This window comes from Macrobrachium nipponense, chromosome 43 (genome assembly GCF_015104395.2).
Source record: "Macrobrachium nipponense isolate FS-2020 chromosome 43, ASM1510439v2, whole genome shotgun sequence".
Taxonomy (NCBI): Eukaryota; Metazoa; Arthropoda; class Malacostraca; order Decapoda; family Palaemonidae; genus Macrobrachium; species Macrobrachium nipponense.
In genome coordinates, this window is record NC_061104.1 from 11,778,953 (window position 1) to 11,795,147 (window position 16,195).

Below are 16,195 nucleotides of genomic sequence, written 5' to 3' on the forward strand. Positions count from 1 at the left end.
CTCAAACATATCTTAAATATAGATTTTAAGATAAATTTAATTATTAATTTACATTAACTCTCTCCTCCTTAACATTCCGGAGCTCTTTTATAGTGTCTGTGTTTAAATTCTGGAATTCATTTCATTCTTCTGTGTTCTTGAATCTCGGTGGTTTCTCAGTTCCAAAAGATCGTTGTCACACCAGAAGGTCAAGGAGGAAGTGATCACACCGTCCTACAATTATGACCCACAGTCATGGACTGACAAGTGACAACCCAGTACAGAATTCACTGCCTAGGTCTACAGATGCATCCTGGTGAGAGAGAGAGAGAGAGAGAGAGAGAGAGAGAGAGAGAGAGAATGGTGGCCAGTAAAGAGGGGTAAGAGGGGTAAAATATGGCACATCTTTGAGCAAGTGCCTGTGCTGGCATAAGACTAGAGGTAATCTCTCAGCTAACCATCGAGTCATTGTTGCATCTCATTTGGTTGGGTTGATGATATTTTAATGATATCACTATAGTAAATAATACAAAATTACTACGTAGGACGTTTTACCTACTTAATTATTATTAATAATAGAGGAACTGGACTCTATCAAACATTCTAGAACCTTCCAGACCCCCTAACACGCTATACGTCACTCCAGACTCGCCGTGCTTCATTTTCCAGACGGGGGTTTCCCCACTCTTTCACATCTGTCTCGATGCCTAAGTGTCCATTCCTCTCTCTTTAACTGTCCGTTATAAATAAATGTTCTTCCTCTACAACAGTTGCATAGTAAAACAATATGGGTAAACACGCATTTATGTGCACTGCATATATATATATATATATATATATATATAATATATATATATATATATATATATTATATATTATATCAGCAATATAAAACTCATAGGACCGTAGTTAGATAGACTCATGCACCTACAACGTACATCGAGAACTCCTCAGAAAAGATAAATGAATAAATATAAAACAAATGAAGAACGACCCACAAGACGACCAACGAACCAGAAGTTCGTGAAAAGGCCGAACCTTCTAATGCAAAATCAATGCAAAAACTTTCTCTCCTCAGACGGAGGCGAATGAAACGGCCCAAAAGCCCCCGATACCGATCGATGGGAGATCAATACTTCACTTTCAGCAAGCCAATAAGTTTTTCTCCTCCCTGTAATGCGAACTTTGCGTGTCGCCTACTTCCAGTACTCTTATATTGCACTGAGGCACGATGATAATTTATGCATGGAAGACGCTGAGCGGGGTGAAAGGTGGTGGGTCTAGTTCGTAATTCGTTAGTGGTAATTATCTTATTTCGGTCTTATGGGTACAATTAAGGTCCATATATCAGCCTTGGGTGCAATGCATTGCGTGGGACTAGGGTAACAGGTATATATGGTGCCAAACTGCTATTAATACGCTGTCTGGTGGAAAGAGACGCAAATCGAACTCAGAAAACCCTACCTGCAAATTAAGAAAAAGGATGTTAATGACCAGGAAACAGAGAAATAAAGAGATTTCCACATTCTGGAGCTGAAACAGAAATGATCATGTCGTTTGACGGCAGAGGTCGCCACTTCCACACACTGTCTGTGTGACTGAGAAGCCTCTTTGTAGCCAAAACTTCTTTTAGTTCAACCTAGGCCTATGTTAGCACGGGCTCTTGCTCTTAGCCAACCCATAAGTAGGTACAGTGAGGCGGGAAAACAGTAATATTAAAGACAACAAGAAATATATAATAATAATAATAATAATAATAATAATAATAATAATAATAATAATAATAATAATAATAAGATGAAGTACAACAAAGAGACCCTTGCAAAAGTATTTGCGTCTCATTGCTATATTTATAGTACAGCAAAATCCTCCCCCGGATAGATATACACAAAACAAATGGTCTACTAAAATAAGACGAAAAACCTCAAGGTCACGAACCACAGAAAAAAAAAGTGAGCGGCATGACATAAAAACTACGAAATCTTGGCCAAGGTCATAGTCGGAGTATCCTGGCGTCGCCTGAGCTGATAAAAAAGAAGAAAAAACTAAATGTTAATTTCACAACGCTCTGATACCAAATAAACAAGTGTCAAGCTGATAACTGCGGCCTAATATCAATTATCTAATGAAGCGCAAAAAGTGAGCAGAACGAGCTTATCTTTCCCGGATGCAGCTTTATAAATCAGCTCAGGATGCCTGGGGCGGGGGCGGGGACGGGTTTGGGTGGGGGGTGGGGGTGAGACGTCGGGAGGATAGGTGGGGAGAACCGCTGTTATCCGTAATCGGTGACAAAAACAAAACAAACTTGCAACTTAAAGGTTCTGTTACACGAGCACTTTTTTTCGGACATTTTTCTTTCCACAAAGTGATCCTAAAACTTTTCACATAGCAGCCAATGTGGATAATAAAAAGCGGCCTCTATTGGCTACTTCGCGCCACCAAGTTTGGCAGTATAATCCTAAAAGGCGCCAGAAAAATGCTCGGCTCGTGTGACACGGCCTTGAATCTTGGATCCGTTCCTTGAAAAATGAAGACACGGGTCGAACATTTCGACCGGGATGGTCTACGAATTCCTAGATCTGAGTTTCTAGACTCTGAATCTCTGATATTTTCGCTCCCAAAAAAACGACCAGACGCGTTCAGCATTTCAAATGGGACTGTTACAGATGACCTTGTCCAGTGTTCCTTGGGTCTGTTGATGTTTCGTTCTGCTGAATTGAACTAACATTTCACACCCTCAAATGGGATCGTTCAGATCACACTTTCTCGATTTTTATACATTGATGTTTCGATAATTTACGGATAATAGTGTACAGATTTGCCTACATTTAGGACTAATTCTAGGAAGTCTGGATTTCTGAAATGTACCGGTCAGTAATCTCTTCAAGTATACAGACGAATCAACATACAGGATTTCCTCACGAAGACAGGCAAAACTGACCAATCGATTATTGCCAAAAGACTTTTAGTCTCATGAACAAATTACTTGAAACCGAATGGGGAAAAAATGGATAAAACAATATAGGTTTACATTTACGTAAATACAAAAGTAAATAATGTTACCAAAACGAGAGAGAGAGAGAGAGAGAGAGAGAGAGAGAGAGAGAGAGAGAGAATTAAGATATGCCATTTCCATGTTAATAAGACACTGAATAAAGAAAGAACCAACTCACTGGAAGAGCTATTGCCAGCAGGTATCGATTCTTCAGGCATCTAGAAGCCACCTCTCGGCTCTGGTGGAATCTCATACCTGGTGGGGGAGGGGGGGAGAAAAGAAAATTATTGTAGGGGTAAGTGAGACAAATGTTGGTGGGCACGTGGATCTATGTATAATTATGTGAGATGGGTGAATTTTGCACTTAACCAGTCACTAATGGCCGCTATTTAATTGCTTATGTATTCATGGTAAACCCAGGCATGCTATTTCCCAGCCGGAACTCATCTCGCCTTCCTAATTGCCTTTTCAATGTCAAGGACGCAAGATTTCATTTTTAAAAACCTTAAATAGACAGCCATCGCTTCTGCATTTAAAAGGAAGAACAATATTCTGGGATATTAAGGACAATATTCATGGTAACAAGCTCTGTCAACCTAAAACGCGCAGAGAGCTGAACTTCGATAACAAAGATCTCAAGCGCTAATAGGTTTGTTATAACTAATCTGATTACTCCTGGCAAATGGCATACAGCATTCCAAGCTACGTATTCCATTAATATTTTCATGTAATGAAACGAGACTTTGAGCCAAGTTATACTATCATTATCATACTTGGTTCTGGGACATAAGATCTCTCCCGCATGAATCATCAGAACAGCAGGTGCTGCGCTGGCCGGGAAGGTCGCCGGCAGAGTTATCGGAATTCATTCATCCTGCGTCTCAGTCCCACCTTGAATTTCCATTAATCTTTAAAGAGCATGGCTCGAACGGTGACTCTTTCTTTCCCTTATTGAATAGCTTTGGGATTCTTTCCCTACTTTCCTTCTCCCTTGCACAATTTGCTTGCCTTGTAGACGCTAGTCTGTCGGTTTCCCGCTTAGGCCCAACGACAACTTTCCCTTGTTCCCACTGAGCATCAATTTATCACTTCGGTCGGAATCTGGGTTTCAGATAGTTCTAAGAGATTAATTCTCTCTCTCTCTCTCTCTCTCCGGCAGCTTCAGTGCCAGTTCAGTGGCCATAAAATACCCATCTTTCTTTTGACAGATTCGTCTCCTAATTGCTATAATTAGGAACCTTAGAGCGTTAGTGACACCGGGCAAATGGAATTATTGATCTCGAGTCTTGGGAACTTGACTCTTACTTTAAAACCAGCCTTTTCACCTTTAAGGATGTCTGCTTTCCATCAAAACACGCATGATTGTTTAACGCAAACATATGTATATGTGCGTGTGTAATGTCACCATTATTTACATAGTCATTTCTCATCATTATTGCCATTAATCCTATCGTCATTTGATGCCATACTCATGTGAGATCTGTTAGGAATATGAGGGAAACCAATGACTAAGTATTTCTGTCACTTGTTTTATTTTATGGAAAAACACAGCAACAGGAAGACTTGTGTTGCTTTAAACTTGAAGAATAGTTCCTTTGGTTTATTTGTACAGTGATGCTCAAATCTCATGCGACATGACTCCATAGGATTTCGTTCAAAATTCACTAACTGGCAACTTAGCATGCTCCATATTTATCTTTTATTTCAATGCGAAAACGCGAGTATCGCATACACTAAGACCATAATATGTTTCATAAGAGTAAAATCTGTCTATAATAAAAATTGTAAGAAAATGTCACGTGTAGCCAAATTTCAGAAAAACCCTTACTATACATTTTCAAAACTTTCGTTCACTCATTGCTGAAGCATTTGACCAAAACAAAGTCGCCATCAAGCCTCAGTTCAAATGTTAAATAAATAAAAATAGAACAAAAAAAAAATTGGAGTAACATTAATAATGCTTCCAAAGCAAACATAAAATTTGAAATAGTCCTATTTGATTGCTTTTACCCTCAACGCTGAAAAAATGTAAATATGTATATACAAAAGTAGAATGCGCCCACCGATATCAACGTGTGAGGGGAGCATGTGTTACGTATCAGTGTCGGTGCAACAACAGCCACCTGGTATATAAGTAGGTCTACAATGAGTAGCGACCATTAAATTATCTTGAAAACATTTACTTTATGTGTTAAAGGACTATTTGGATTTTCATACATATTATTTGTTATCTTTCTTAAATATTTCAAAACTGATAGCATACAAGCAAATATTCGCCTGTTTGTCAAAGCCAAGATATTATTCCTAGGCCTAGGTGTTTGATTTCTTTACTTTACACTTAACATTCACATCTCTATATTAACAATTTCTGGCCAGAAAGCAAATGAGGTTATCTACACATTCTTGCACTTCAAGTTACCTTATGAAAGAATATATTATACACCAAAAGCGAGCAGAAGGACTTTTAAGAAAATAATATTGTAAACCAGTTGAAAAACAAGTGTTCCATAGGATATTTCGATTAATAACCATCTTCTCCATTTAACCAAAATCATCATCATCTTTTATTCCTCAAAGAACAGGTAATCTCTACAAATAAAAACATTCGTAAAGATTACATTTCAGAAACCTTAGATTATTTTTCTAGGCCTATAAATCATTTTCCAACATACAGGCAGCTTAAAACACAGCCTGAAACTTCAACATTCAAAGAAAACTGGTTGTAATTCATATTCCTCAAAAGACAGGTGATCTCTACAAATAAATTCATTAGTAAAAGATTACATCTCAAATGTCTTAGATTATTTTTATAGGCCTATAAAATTTTTTTCCAACATACAGGCAGCTTAAACGCAGCCGAATTCTTCAACATTCAAATAAAACCTGTTTTAATTCATATTCCTACATTGAAATTGTTGTTATGACTGTTGAGCTTATTAGGTATACTGTCATAATGCTGGAGACATGGTTATGTTGACCAGTCCGTGGAGCATGTTAAGTGTGCTTTCATTGCTAACACCGCTAACCTTATCACACCACACTTGAACTGAGCAACGTAAAGATAAAAATTTAAAAAATCAATTCAAATCACACAAATTAATAATTATACCAATGCATAAAAGGGATCATATCTATTTAACCATAAGGAAAATAAGGCTAGCTGTGAATTCGCAAACTTTTCGACATGAATGACATTACAAATAGAAAAAAGAAAAAAATAGCACTACTTGGCAACATCACGTTGAGTCTGAGAATATGGACGATACAAAAAGAATCATGTCGCATGAGATTTGAGCTCCACTGTACATTCCCAACGAAGAAAAATGTCCAATCGGGAATTATGTAGAATAAGAAACGGACAAGGGAGAGAAGTCCACTCCTTTATAGCAAGATACATGGCTGCTGTATGGCAGTCTGCTATGGAGAAGTAGGTCAGGGGGAAGATACTGAAAATTCTCCGAGGACTTGTTCACCGTCATGCGACAACAGACATTTTGATTTGCTAGTGTAGTGCGTCAAAATATAAAATTTTAACCTTGGTGAGGTATCTGTTCATGTTAATGAAGATGACTATATTGTTTGGTATTTGAGGCCTCTGGCTAATTTCTTTTTATTTGCATATTTAATAAAAATTTAATTGTAAATAGCTCGAAGTTACTATACGTATATGATACTGGAAAAAACCAGTTGGCTATCTTTCCTAACAATCTGATTTCTGTTGTATTAGGAGCAGTTATTACGTTTATTTGGTCACTGTTATATAGTATTTTTCCCGGAGGTGGTATCTATTTTTTTTAGGAATATTCCCTTTAATAATAATAATAATAATAATAATAATAATAATAATAATAATAATAATAATAATAATAATAATAATAATAATTGGAAGAGAGCTGTTTGCAGTGTACTAGAACCAACAAAAGTATATATTTGTATATATATATATATATATATATATATATATATATATATATATATATATATATGTGTGTGTGTGTGTGTGTGTGTGTGTGTGGTATATTATATATATATATATATATATATATATATATATATATATATTATATACTTCCCATTATGTCTATGACATTGCTCTTGCTTGACCTTCCACAACAAATATTTCTGACTACCGTCCTCCTGACTTATAGAGAAATTCTCATCTGTAGGGAGCAGATGTTGCTTCGTTAACAACAACAGCTGCAAAGTGGTTTGATAAAAAGCAACTCAGGAAGTATGACTAACAAGTGCCATGTTAGTCAGATTGCCGAATGCCTTATATATGTGTTAATAACGAAGGCCAGCCTATTATTCCCAAAAGCCCTTCACAGAAGATGGCCCAAATCAGTAAGATATTAAAGGTTCTTTGTGGGTCTTGTCCTACCAAAATATTAGGCTGAACTACAGCGTGTTGTTGAGACATCGAAATTAGGCTTAGTACCAGCAACCCAGGAAAAGTATGGCCAAGTACAAAGCCCAGTCTATTCGCAAATTCATTATCGACTCGGCTAATCATTTTATCTGAGCCAGATTCGTTGTTAGTCCTCGAAGATACAGAAGTCCAGACGGACTTCACAAGCAGATAATAATGAAGTAAGATAATCGTTTGTGTACTTCGTTGAGACTACAGACGATGCGTCTAATATCCTATGCAGGAGATCACTCTCTACAGCCGTTGTGGTTTAGCGGCTATAGAAATCATGTGTTACTGAGTGATAATTTAATCCAGATACGAAGTTATATTTCTACAGAAGTGGTACTTCCACTGAAATAAGGATTTAGAGAGGTCGTTTTTCTTCAGAAGTAGTTCAAGGGTATACATAACAATTAGTATACTGTGAGATCTCTTATGCATTCCTTTTGCTTTAGTGGTCAGTCATGTCATAAAAGTATAATCAATGGGTTCTGTTGCCACTAGCGACGTCAGAAGAACGATAATGCAGATTCCTTAAGTGTCACAACACTGTCATCAAACAATAATTCCATTCCGCAAGTTATAACGACGATTCCGGTCTTAAAACTTTATGAAAAAAAAAAAAAAAAAAAACAGTATTGTTTATGGCACGTTTACAAACGCCGTCACATTTCAGTGATCAAATGCCTGACATGTGACATTATTGTGGCTATCTCTTGCACTTTTGTTTGCGCAACACGACATTCATTTCAGGCGTAATTGGTAAAACCGCGGCTTACCGTTTCATAGTACGATCATTGATACGAGTTGCCGACAGAGCACTTTGTTGCCAAGATATTCTGAAGCTTCTTTCCTATTTAATAGTCTAATTTTTAGTCTTTTTTTTTTTTTTTTTTTTGTCTAAAATACTATTTAGCTAACTTGGGCTTTGTCCCCTATTTCTGGAATTTCTCTATATTTTATTTTTACGAACGGATGACAAAAACCGGCTTTAAAGCGTAAGCCATTTAGAAAAGAAAGAAAGGAAAAAATGTATCTCCGAAGGAATTTCGAAAGAGTAAATAAACAAACAATTACTCGTATCTGTTTATTTATTTATTCAAATGTCAGTGATACGAGATTCAGGCCAAGCCACTGATATGTCATCTAAGATAATTGTTTCGAATATTGCTGATCATTTCCGTATTTCATTTTCATTTGAAGAATGAATTAAAGTCCAGAATAGTGAAGTTTCATGTAAAGAATGCAGGGTGTAAATGACAGCAGTCCACGGTAATAATTATAAATCCTGGAAAATTTAGAAACATATTACAGTATTCAAAACTCTAAACTGTACTCGAAGCAACCCATAAAATTAGAAAAGAAAAATGCTAAAGCCTCTAGCATATAACTCAGTGCTAGTGTAAATTTCCTAAGACTACATATGTGACTTCAATAACCAATTACTACCACAACTTTGAATCATTCTGCGCAAAAAAAAAAAAAATGCAATAAATCCGCTCCTAAATTCATATGCCTGTTATTGCTCAGCAAAACATATGAAAAACTTTACGATTCTTTATTTAGGACATTGTTGTCAATAAGCTTCTTTGATTTGTCCATAAATAGTCTCAATGCTATGTTACATAACTTGGTGATATATGGAAGCTGAGATGTTGGATCGTCATATGTTTTAAAGACCTGAACAATAAAATGGTGAAGCAAAAACAAAGATTTCAATACTTTGCTGGGAAAAGCATAAGCCTAAAATACAGCAACACGTGCGCACATTTATTTACCTTGGAAAACTACGGTAAGTTAGACTCATCCAAGTTCCCAGTCCGAGTCCACTTGTCTTAATCACACTCACGGCCATATAGCTACATACGTAATTTTTGAGGCAGCTTTACCCTGTCCTAGTTGCCTCTAACGAGTAATGACCAGTTATGAACCAACCACTCCTTCCTTGTCATTAACATTACACTCTCGCCTCGGTTTTCCACATTACTCCAAATAGATCATTAGACTGCCGACCACATTCTCCTTGTACTGAATACTTATACTTTGATTCATCATTGAACATAAGTCATTCGATAATAATCATTGTAAGGCGCTTTCAGAACAAAGTAATCTCCATCATAACTCGACATTCTCATTCATCCCTGACGCTGTAGGACTACAGACAACTCTCTCCGTCTACTCAAGTACCCCTCCTTCCTCCCCACCCGTGTACCACCCACCTGAAATGACTCCCGAGCTAATATTAACATTCCTGGTTGTTTCTCGGTTCTTTCAAAAGCCACCTGTCGTTGAAAATCACCTTTATCATATCCGGAACACCGAGACATGTATAGTACTTTCCGTCTTATCTTAATTTAATTCCAACATTGATTATAGTAGATGAAAAAAGAAACATCTCATTAGTCCTACTTAACGATTACATTTATGTACCTTTTTTGCATCCGTATTTTAATTTCATTTCATTTACTCTCCATCTTTGAAGAAACGAATTTTATCGTTACTGGTTTAGAGAGAGAGAGAGAGAGAGAGAGAGAGAGAGAGAGAGAGAGAGAGAGAGAGAGAGATGACCATTCCGTCGGCATTAGCTTAATATAATATAATATGACTGATATGAAACCACATACTAAGGAACGCATTTATAAAAAAGGCAAATGTCTTTTAATTAGTACATTCGCTTCTCGACGAGTTACATATTTAAAAAAAAATAATAATTATCAGTATCTCGTGCGGTATGCAACCATTTCCTGTTGGTTGAAATCAATATATACACTTAGAGAAAATTCGAACGCAGTGTATGAATCACTACACTACAATGGCATGAATACTACAGTGTATGAATTCATATGGCCCCATTTCTATAGTAAAACCGCGTGTAGTTTTGGCAGTTTCAAAAATAAAACGTCATTTCCACTTATGGGATCGGTGCCGTAAAACGCAACAACTACTTGTTTGCAAAATGCTCTCTAATAATGTTTCAATTTTTGTATACATCTAGGAAACAGTTTTCATTCTCGTATAGCGGCTTGCAGCGCTGGTTGCTAAAGAATGTCTTAAAATAATGAGTAGGTTGCCGCGTGCCTAAGATGGGGAAGAATACAGCAATTTTTAATCTGAATTTTTAATGACGGAGGGACTGTACTTAACAAGGGCGGAGATTTTCCGGCAACTTCATTCACATCCACCTTTCCATGTTAAACTTAATGTACACAGGGATGTTAGGGAATGAGAAATGGCTTGAAGATATGCTGCCGTACAGAGATCGGAAACAGCGGCTACACATGGCAGCAGGAAATGCTTAACGTTTTATTGTCAGGATAATCCTACAATTCGCGTTGTAGCCCCAGCGTCAAGGAGGGGAATCAAGCAGGAAAATGACCTTATCCCATAGAGAACCTTAAAGATAAGTGGCAATGCGCGCCATCATCTAATACCGTACTTTGTAACTTACATTACCTTGAATGATCTCGCGGATCACTTTTTTTGTGACGTCACAATCTGAAGGACACGTCCATCTCGAGAACATTGGGTACGTAATGACAGAGTTGCCATGTTGCAGTAAAACACTCATTTATACGTGAACACTTTGAATCTATCTCCACAGTTGTTATACTAAACGCGAATTCATAGTCTAAATCTGATGGACCACATTGCACGTTGTACGCCCCGGGTACGAAATCTCTATATCTGAGCAGGCACAGCTTTAAAAGCTTGCTTTACCCAGTAAGTGAATGTGGAATTTGAAGTATCGTGTTAAAATGTATATACATATTACATTTATTTCGGTTTATTAATATATTTAAAGCGTGTCACTTATATCCAGAAACAAAGGAATATTGGAAAATGGCGAGCGATAAAAATTGCCGCGGATGGTTTCCCTCCCTAAAGGCGTTGTTCGTATAAAGCTACTTTTGAAATATTATTTGTCGATGTTTATAAAATATTAATATTATTTTATTAATAAATAAATAATTTGAATTTATTTATGCATTCAAAATAAATATTATCGTGGTTACCGACATTATTTCGCGGGTTTTGAAGATTTTATACGCCTTATCCCTGCCTAACAATGTCGCTAGTAGTGCTGATTGTGGAAATGTTAGGCAGAACAACAAGCTGATCTATCCCTTTGTAGAATTTTTGCGTTTCAAAGTTCATGGATGAATGGATTACCGACTTTACACCGGCAAACCCAGGAAGTACGTATTCTTTACTAATTAGTATGTAGAATTACTTTGTAGTCACGTTACGAGCAAAGGAAAGTTAGGTGTTGTCGTGTGGTGGTGCTGCTGCTGTTCTTCGGGCACAAGTTTTGTCAACAAGTCCTGCTCCCTCCCCCCCACTACTCCACAAAACGATTGTGATTAGATTGACGATTGGGGCAAGATTCGGCAAATAAATTTTCGGCTTATGGCAGGACGAGCCTGCTGATAACAGTGAGCTCTTGTGCGTATGCTTTATGGCATTTCAATCAATGGCTGTTGCAGCTGCATGGCTGACATTGCGTAGGATAGATTGGCTTCTCGTATCGAAATTAAACGGCTGAACAGTGCTCGCTAGGTCGATCGGCGACTTGCGACTTCATTCGCGGCCGTTTTTGTCGAAATTATAAGCGATTCCGTTGAATGTGACGGTGAGCTTCGGTATCGAAGTGTGACTCACCGAGAGTGGCCGACGTAGCCTAGGCCAAGCTTAGGTCTAGCTCACGTGAAGCTTCGGCGTCGCCGAGAAGTTTTGACATGAGGTAAATGGTCGCAGCTTTTATTCCTGATATGTTGATTTTTGACTGTTCCTTTGGTCTTTACCGAGGTTCTAACTAACCGATTTACCCATGTCTACCCTAGACAAAAGCCTTGGCCTAGGTACTATGCCTTTTTGCTCGTCTTACTAGGCCTAAATTTTTTGAATTTCTGTACATGCCCATTTCCTAGGGCTCAATAATGTAATTTTACCCCATTGGTTCTTAACTGAACCCATGTGCCGCATGGTGTTACCGTCGGCCGATAGCGTTCGTTACCTGCGGCTTAGGGTAAGTGATCAGGCCGCACAACACTTCATCATTCCACTGCAGTGCAGACCACTTCCAGAACAAGCACTTGAATGTGCAACCAACAGCATCAATCAGAGCTGTGCCCCCACTAAACGCACTGAGACCTCTAAGCACCCATCATTATAGGGTAAAAAACCGCATGGCACAGGGGTGTACCATGTACGATCAACGTGTACAACCCCCAAAAAAGTACATTAAAACGCGTCCTGACATCGGAGATGGGCATCATCGCGACTTCTTGTTGGTGAGAAACGGAGGTAAAGACCTCTACTCTCCTTTCGAAGTAAGTATTTTCTCCAAAGTTAGAAATTAAGGCCAAATTTTGAGATTTAAACAGAGGGTAGTGAAATGGTGATACAAGGCAGTCCAAATCTCGCCAAAACGCGTTCAACATTTTTACTTACAACTCTAAATATTTAGGAGATTGACGCCATCTCGATGTTTACGGAGTCGCTTGTTTCAAAAAACTTCCCATTTCCTGTGATAAATCCGCACACCACTTGCACCCACAGACGCTGGGGCACTTTCATCACAACAATCGGAACACGGTCCCTAACCGGCTTGTTTGTTAGTAAACAACTGTTTTGGTAGAAGACGACGACGAAGCGTGCAACTTGGATTAATTTTTTTAAAATAAATAGTAAAACATTAATATATTAAAACATTAAATATACTACATATTTATGATGATTAATTTGAAAATATTCGTTATTGAAAATTGAAAAAGTAACTCGATTCTGACTCAAATTTAAGTAATTATTTATTGGAATTAGAACGTTCGTTTAAGTCCTGTATTATGAAGTCACGACATCTTGACTTTCGTACCTATTGTAAGTAATTGCTTTACTCAACTTTCTTGCAGAACAGTTTACCAGTTATTCATGCAGATTATCAGCTATTCATGTAATTGTTATAATCGTAATGCGCATATATATCTATTATTTACTTTTTGGATATATGAAGACGTTTTACTGCCGGATTATCGCTGTAGTGTGAGGCAATCGTTTTCGGTCCTTGGGCCTCTGTTTTCGCACCATAAGAAATTATGGGGCCAAATTTGCAATGACCAGAAAGTCGTTAAAAGAGGAAAGTTAGCATTGAGGGGCATATGTTTTGATTGAGAAAAATACAAATTTATTCAATAGCTGGCTTGTAAAAAATACTTTATTACAAAAAACTTGATTGACAATGAAGCAGCATACCTACTATGGGTTTCAGCGACAGTGCAAGCACCTTTTTGGGCAATACTACCTATTTCTGTAATGAACACTCGTATCAGAACGAGATTTTGCCATAGTGCATTACACCCAGTGCCGTAGTTTATGAGGGGATCGTGAATCACTTATCGTAAAGAATAACGACACTTGTCCTTGTACCAAGAGACAAAAACTCCATTATGCAGAAATGGATACCAACACGAGTTAAATGCTCCACCTACCCTCCCCCCCTCCACCGCCACCCCTTTCCTTCTTCGTTCCTTCGCTTCCTCTCTCTCTCTCTCTCTCTCTCTCTCTCTCTCTCTCTCTCTCTCTCTCTCTCTCTCTCTCTCTCTCTCTCTCTGTTGCCATTCGGTATGTGTTGACCCTCCAAACTGGGTATAAGACTACACACAAAACGTTGAAATTGGTGAAATTAGGCTATGTATTGGAAGTATATATAGATAAATATTAAAGCAATTTTATCATTATTGCATTACTATGACAACTAGAATTCATGTTTATAATAATGAATCGGCATATGTGTGAAGCCTCCACTAATGTGGCAACGATGATTTTGCCATTCTTAGCATGCAAACATTAAAGGTTACATTTATTTCTGGCATACGGTTATTAAAGAAATTCAAAATACTAATATAGACTGAAATCAATGAAAAGTGCTAGCAAAAACAAAAAAGCAAAAAAAAATATATAATCCACTTATCCCCAGTCGTTCCTCTATGGTTTTCGGCAGCCAGATGTACGAAAATGTTAGAAACATTGGATTGTATCTACTTTAGAAATATCTGTAATTTTTCGGGGTAATTTGGTTGCAAAAAAGGGATAATATACATGAATTAAATTAAAATTTTGAAATAACAAAGTAAAGTTGAACTAAATAACGAGTAAAGTAAACAATTTAGAGAATAAAACTTTGCAGTTTCGTCGTCTGCTGCTCGTAACTGTGTTTGTGGCGCGCGTGCTTAAGAACCAGGAACAGCAACTTGTTTAAAGTGCAATGTGGAGTGAATTGAGACCAAAAAGTGTATAATAACAATCAAATAAGCACTGTGGAGTTTCAGTTGTGATGGCAGTAAGGATAAAAACCACCGATTACAAGGTAAAAATGAATTAAGTTCAAACCATGAGCCCGGGAATAAAAAGTTTCATACTTTCAGTAATATAGGCAACAAAATGTTGTTTTATTGTGCTGATTACAACTGCAATCTTGAGTAAGATCATTAAACGTTACATATATACACTAACATTGTTCAAATGAGTGCTGGGAAAGATGGTTGTCGTCACTGATCAGAACCTGTAGATCCACACGGTAGCCGCCATATTGGATTTCAAAACTGCCTTGAAAACATATTTTACGAAGAGCGTCACATGCTTATTTGTTCCGATACGTAATACAAACCCTCGGTCCTTTAACAATAGGAAGGTAACTAGCGGCAGCTGGGACGGTCGTAAGCTTCGAACAAGGGGAGAACGGTAGTTAACTGCTTGTCCGATCGTGCGCGCGCCCGCGCGCCCGAGAGGTGAAGAACCACTTTTGCTTTCGGCCGCGGGTGTGAAGGACGTGTTCGTCATCGCTCTCTGCCCGCTTCATCGTCGTATGCTTTGTTTATATTGTGTTTTCTACTAATGGTTTGTTTGACTTGAAAATGAAACTGTAAGTACACTGTTTTCATTTTCATTACTTAATTATGAACCAACATGGAGCTATCGCCGTAGATGCGGCGATTTCCTCTCTTTTCATGAATTGAACCCTTGAATTATGTCTCGGTGCCGACGCTCGCGCCGAGTCATGTATTTGGGCGAAAGTGTGTAATTGAAAAATGTAAGTACTTTTTTCATTATATTTTTGCCCTGTGCGTTCGTTACCGAGAGCGTGATTGCGCTCGGCACGAGCCTTTTAATTTTGTATGATAAAATGCAATGAAAGTGGATTCGCAATGCAGTATTCTTTTCATTTTCATTTATTTATTTGCATAATGTAATTTGGATCAATTTCGCTCTTACCCGGGAATTGATCCTTACGATTATTTTCTGTGAAAGTGAAATCGCAAGTGCAGTATTCTGTTTCATTTTCATATATATTTTATGATAGCATCATATTATTTGGATCAAGTTTCCGTTCTTACCCGGGAATTGATCTTTTCCCCTTTAAGTTCTATGAAGTGAATCGCAAGGGCAGTATTCTGTTTCATTTTCATATTACTTTTCATTGCTGTGCGGGGGTAGGGGAAGCGAAGGTCTGCCAGGAAGTCGTCGGAAAGCTCTCCCGCGACTCCCTTGGTATCCGATTCTTCGTCTTCCTTCCTGCCCCCCGCTCAGCTTCTTCGTTGTATTTTGTATTTGGGGTCTTCCTTGCGTTCGGGGTGGGGCATGTCTCCCCCCCCGTGCGTGAGGGAACCCCTCTTACTAATCTGTCTGTGCTACCGCAGGTGCTACATCCGTGGGAGACGACCTTGGACAGGTATGGGCCACTGCGGCTGCAGGGCGTGCCTAGCATCCACGATCTGCTGCAGCGTCTAGCAAGGTCTGGGGCGGTGACCTTGGAG

The 16,195-nt window shown here is 38.1% G+C and overlaps 1 protein-coding gene across 11 annotated transcripts in view; it reads left to right on the forward strand.

Moving 5' to 3' along the window:
- The first annotated feature begins 10,997 nt into the window (after positions 1-10,997).
- The window catches only part of LOC135213531 (uncharacterized), an 80,508-nt gene continuing 75,310 nt past the window's right edge, over positions 10,998-16,195 (forward strand). For 9 of the 11 annotated variants that reach the window (XM_064247454.1, XM_064247458.1, XM_064247459.1 and 6 more), the window contains exon 1: positions 11,444-11,581. In XM_064247454.1, the coding sequence (XP_064103524.1) occupies positions 11,547-11,581 (35 nt within the window). In that variant the 5' untranslated portion in view covers positions 11,444-11,546. Of the gene's footprint in view, positions 11,106-11,443; positions 11,582-11,678; positions 12,127-16,195 lie in introns of those variants that run through there. The other 2 variants (XM_064247453.1, XM_064247452.1) reach the window with 2 other exon arrangements.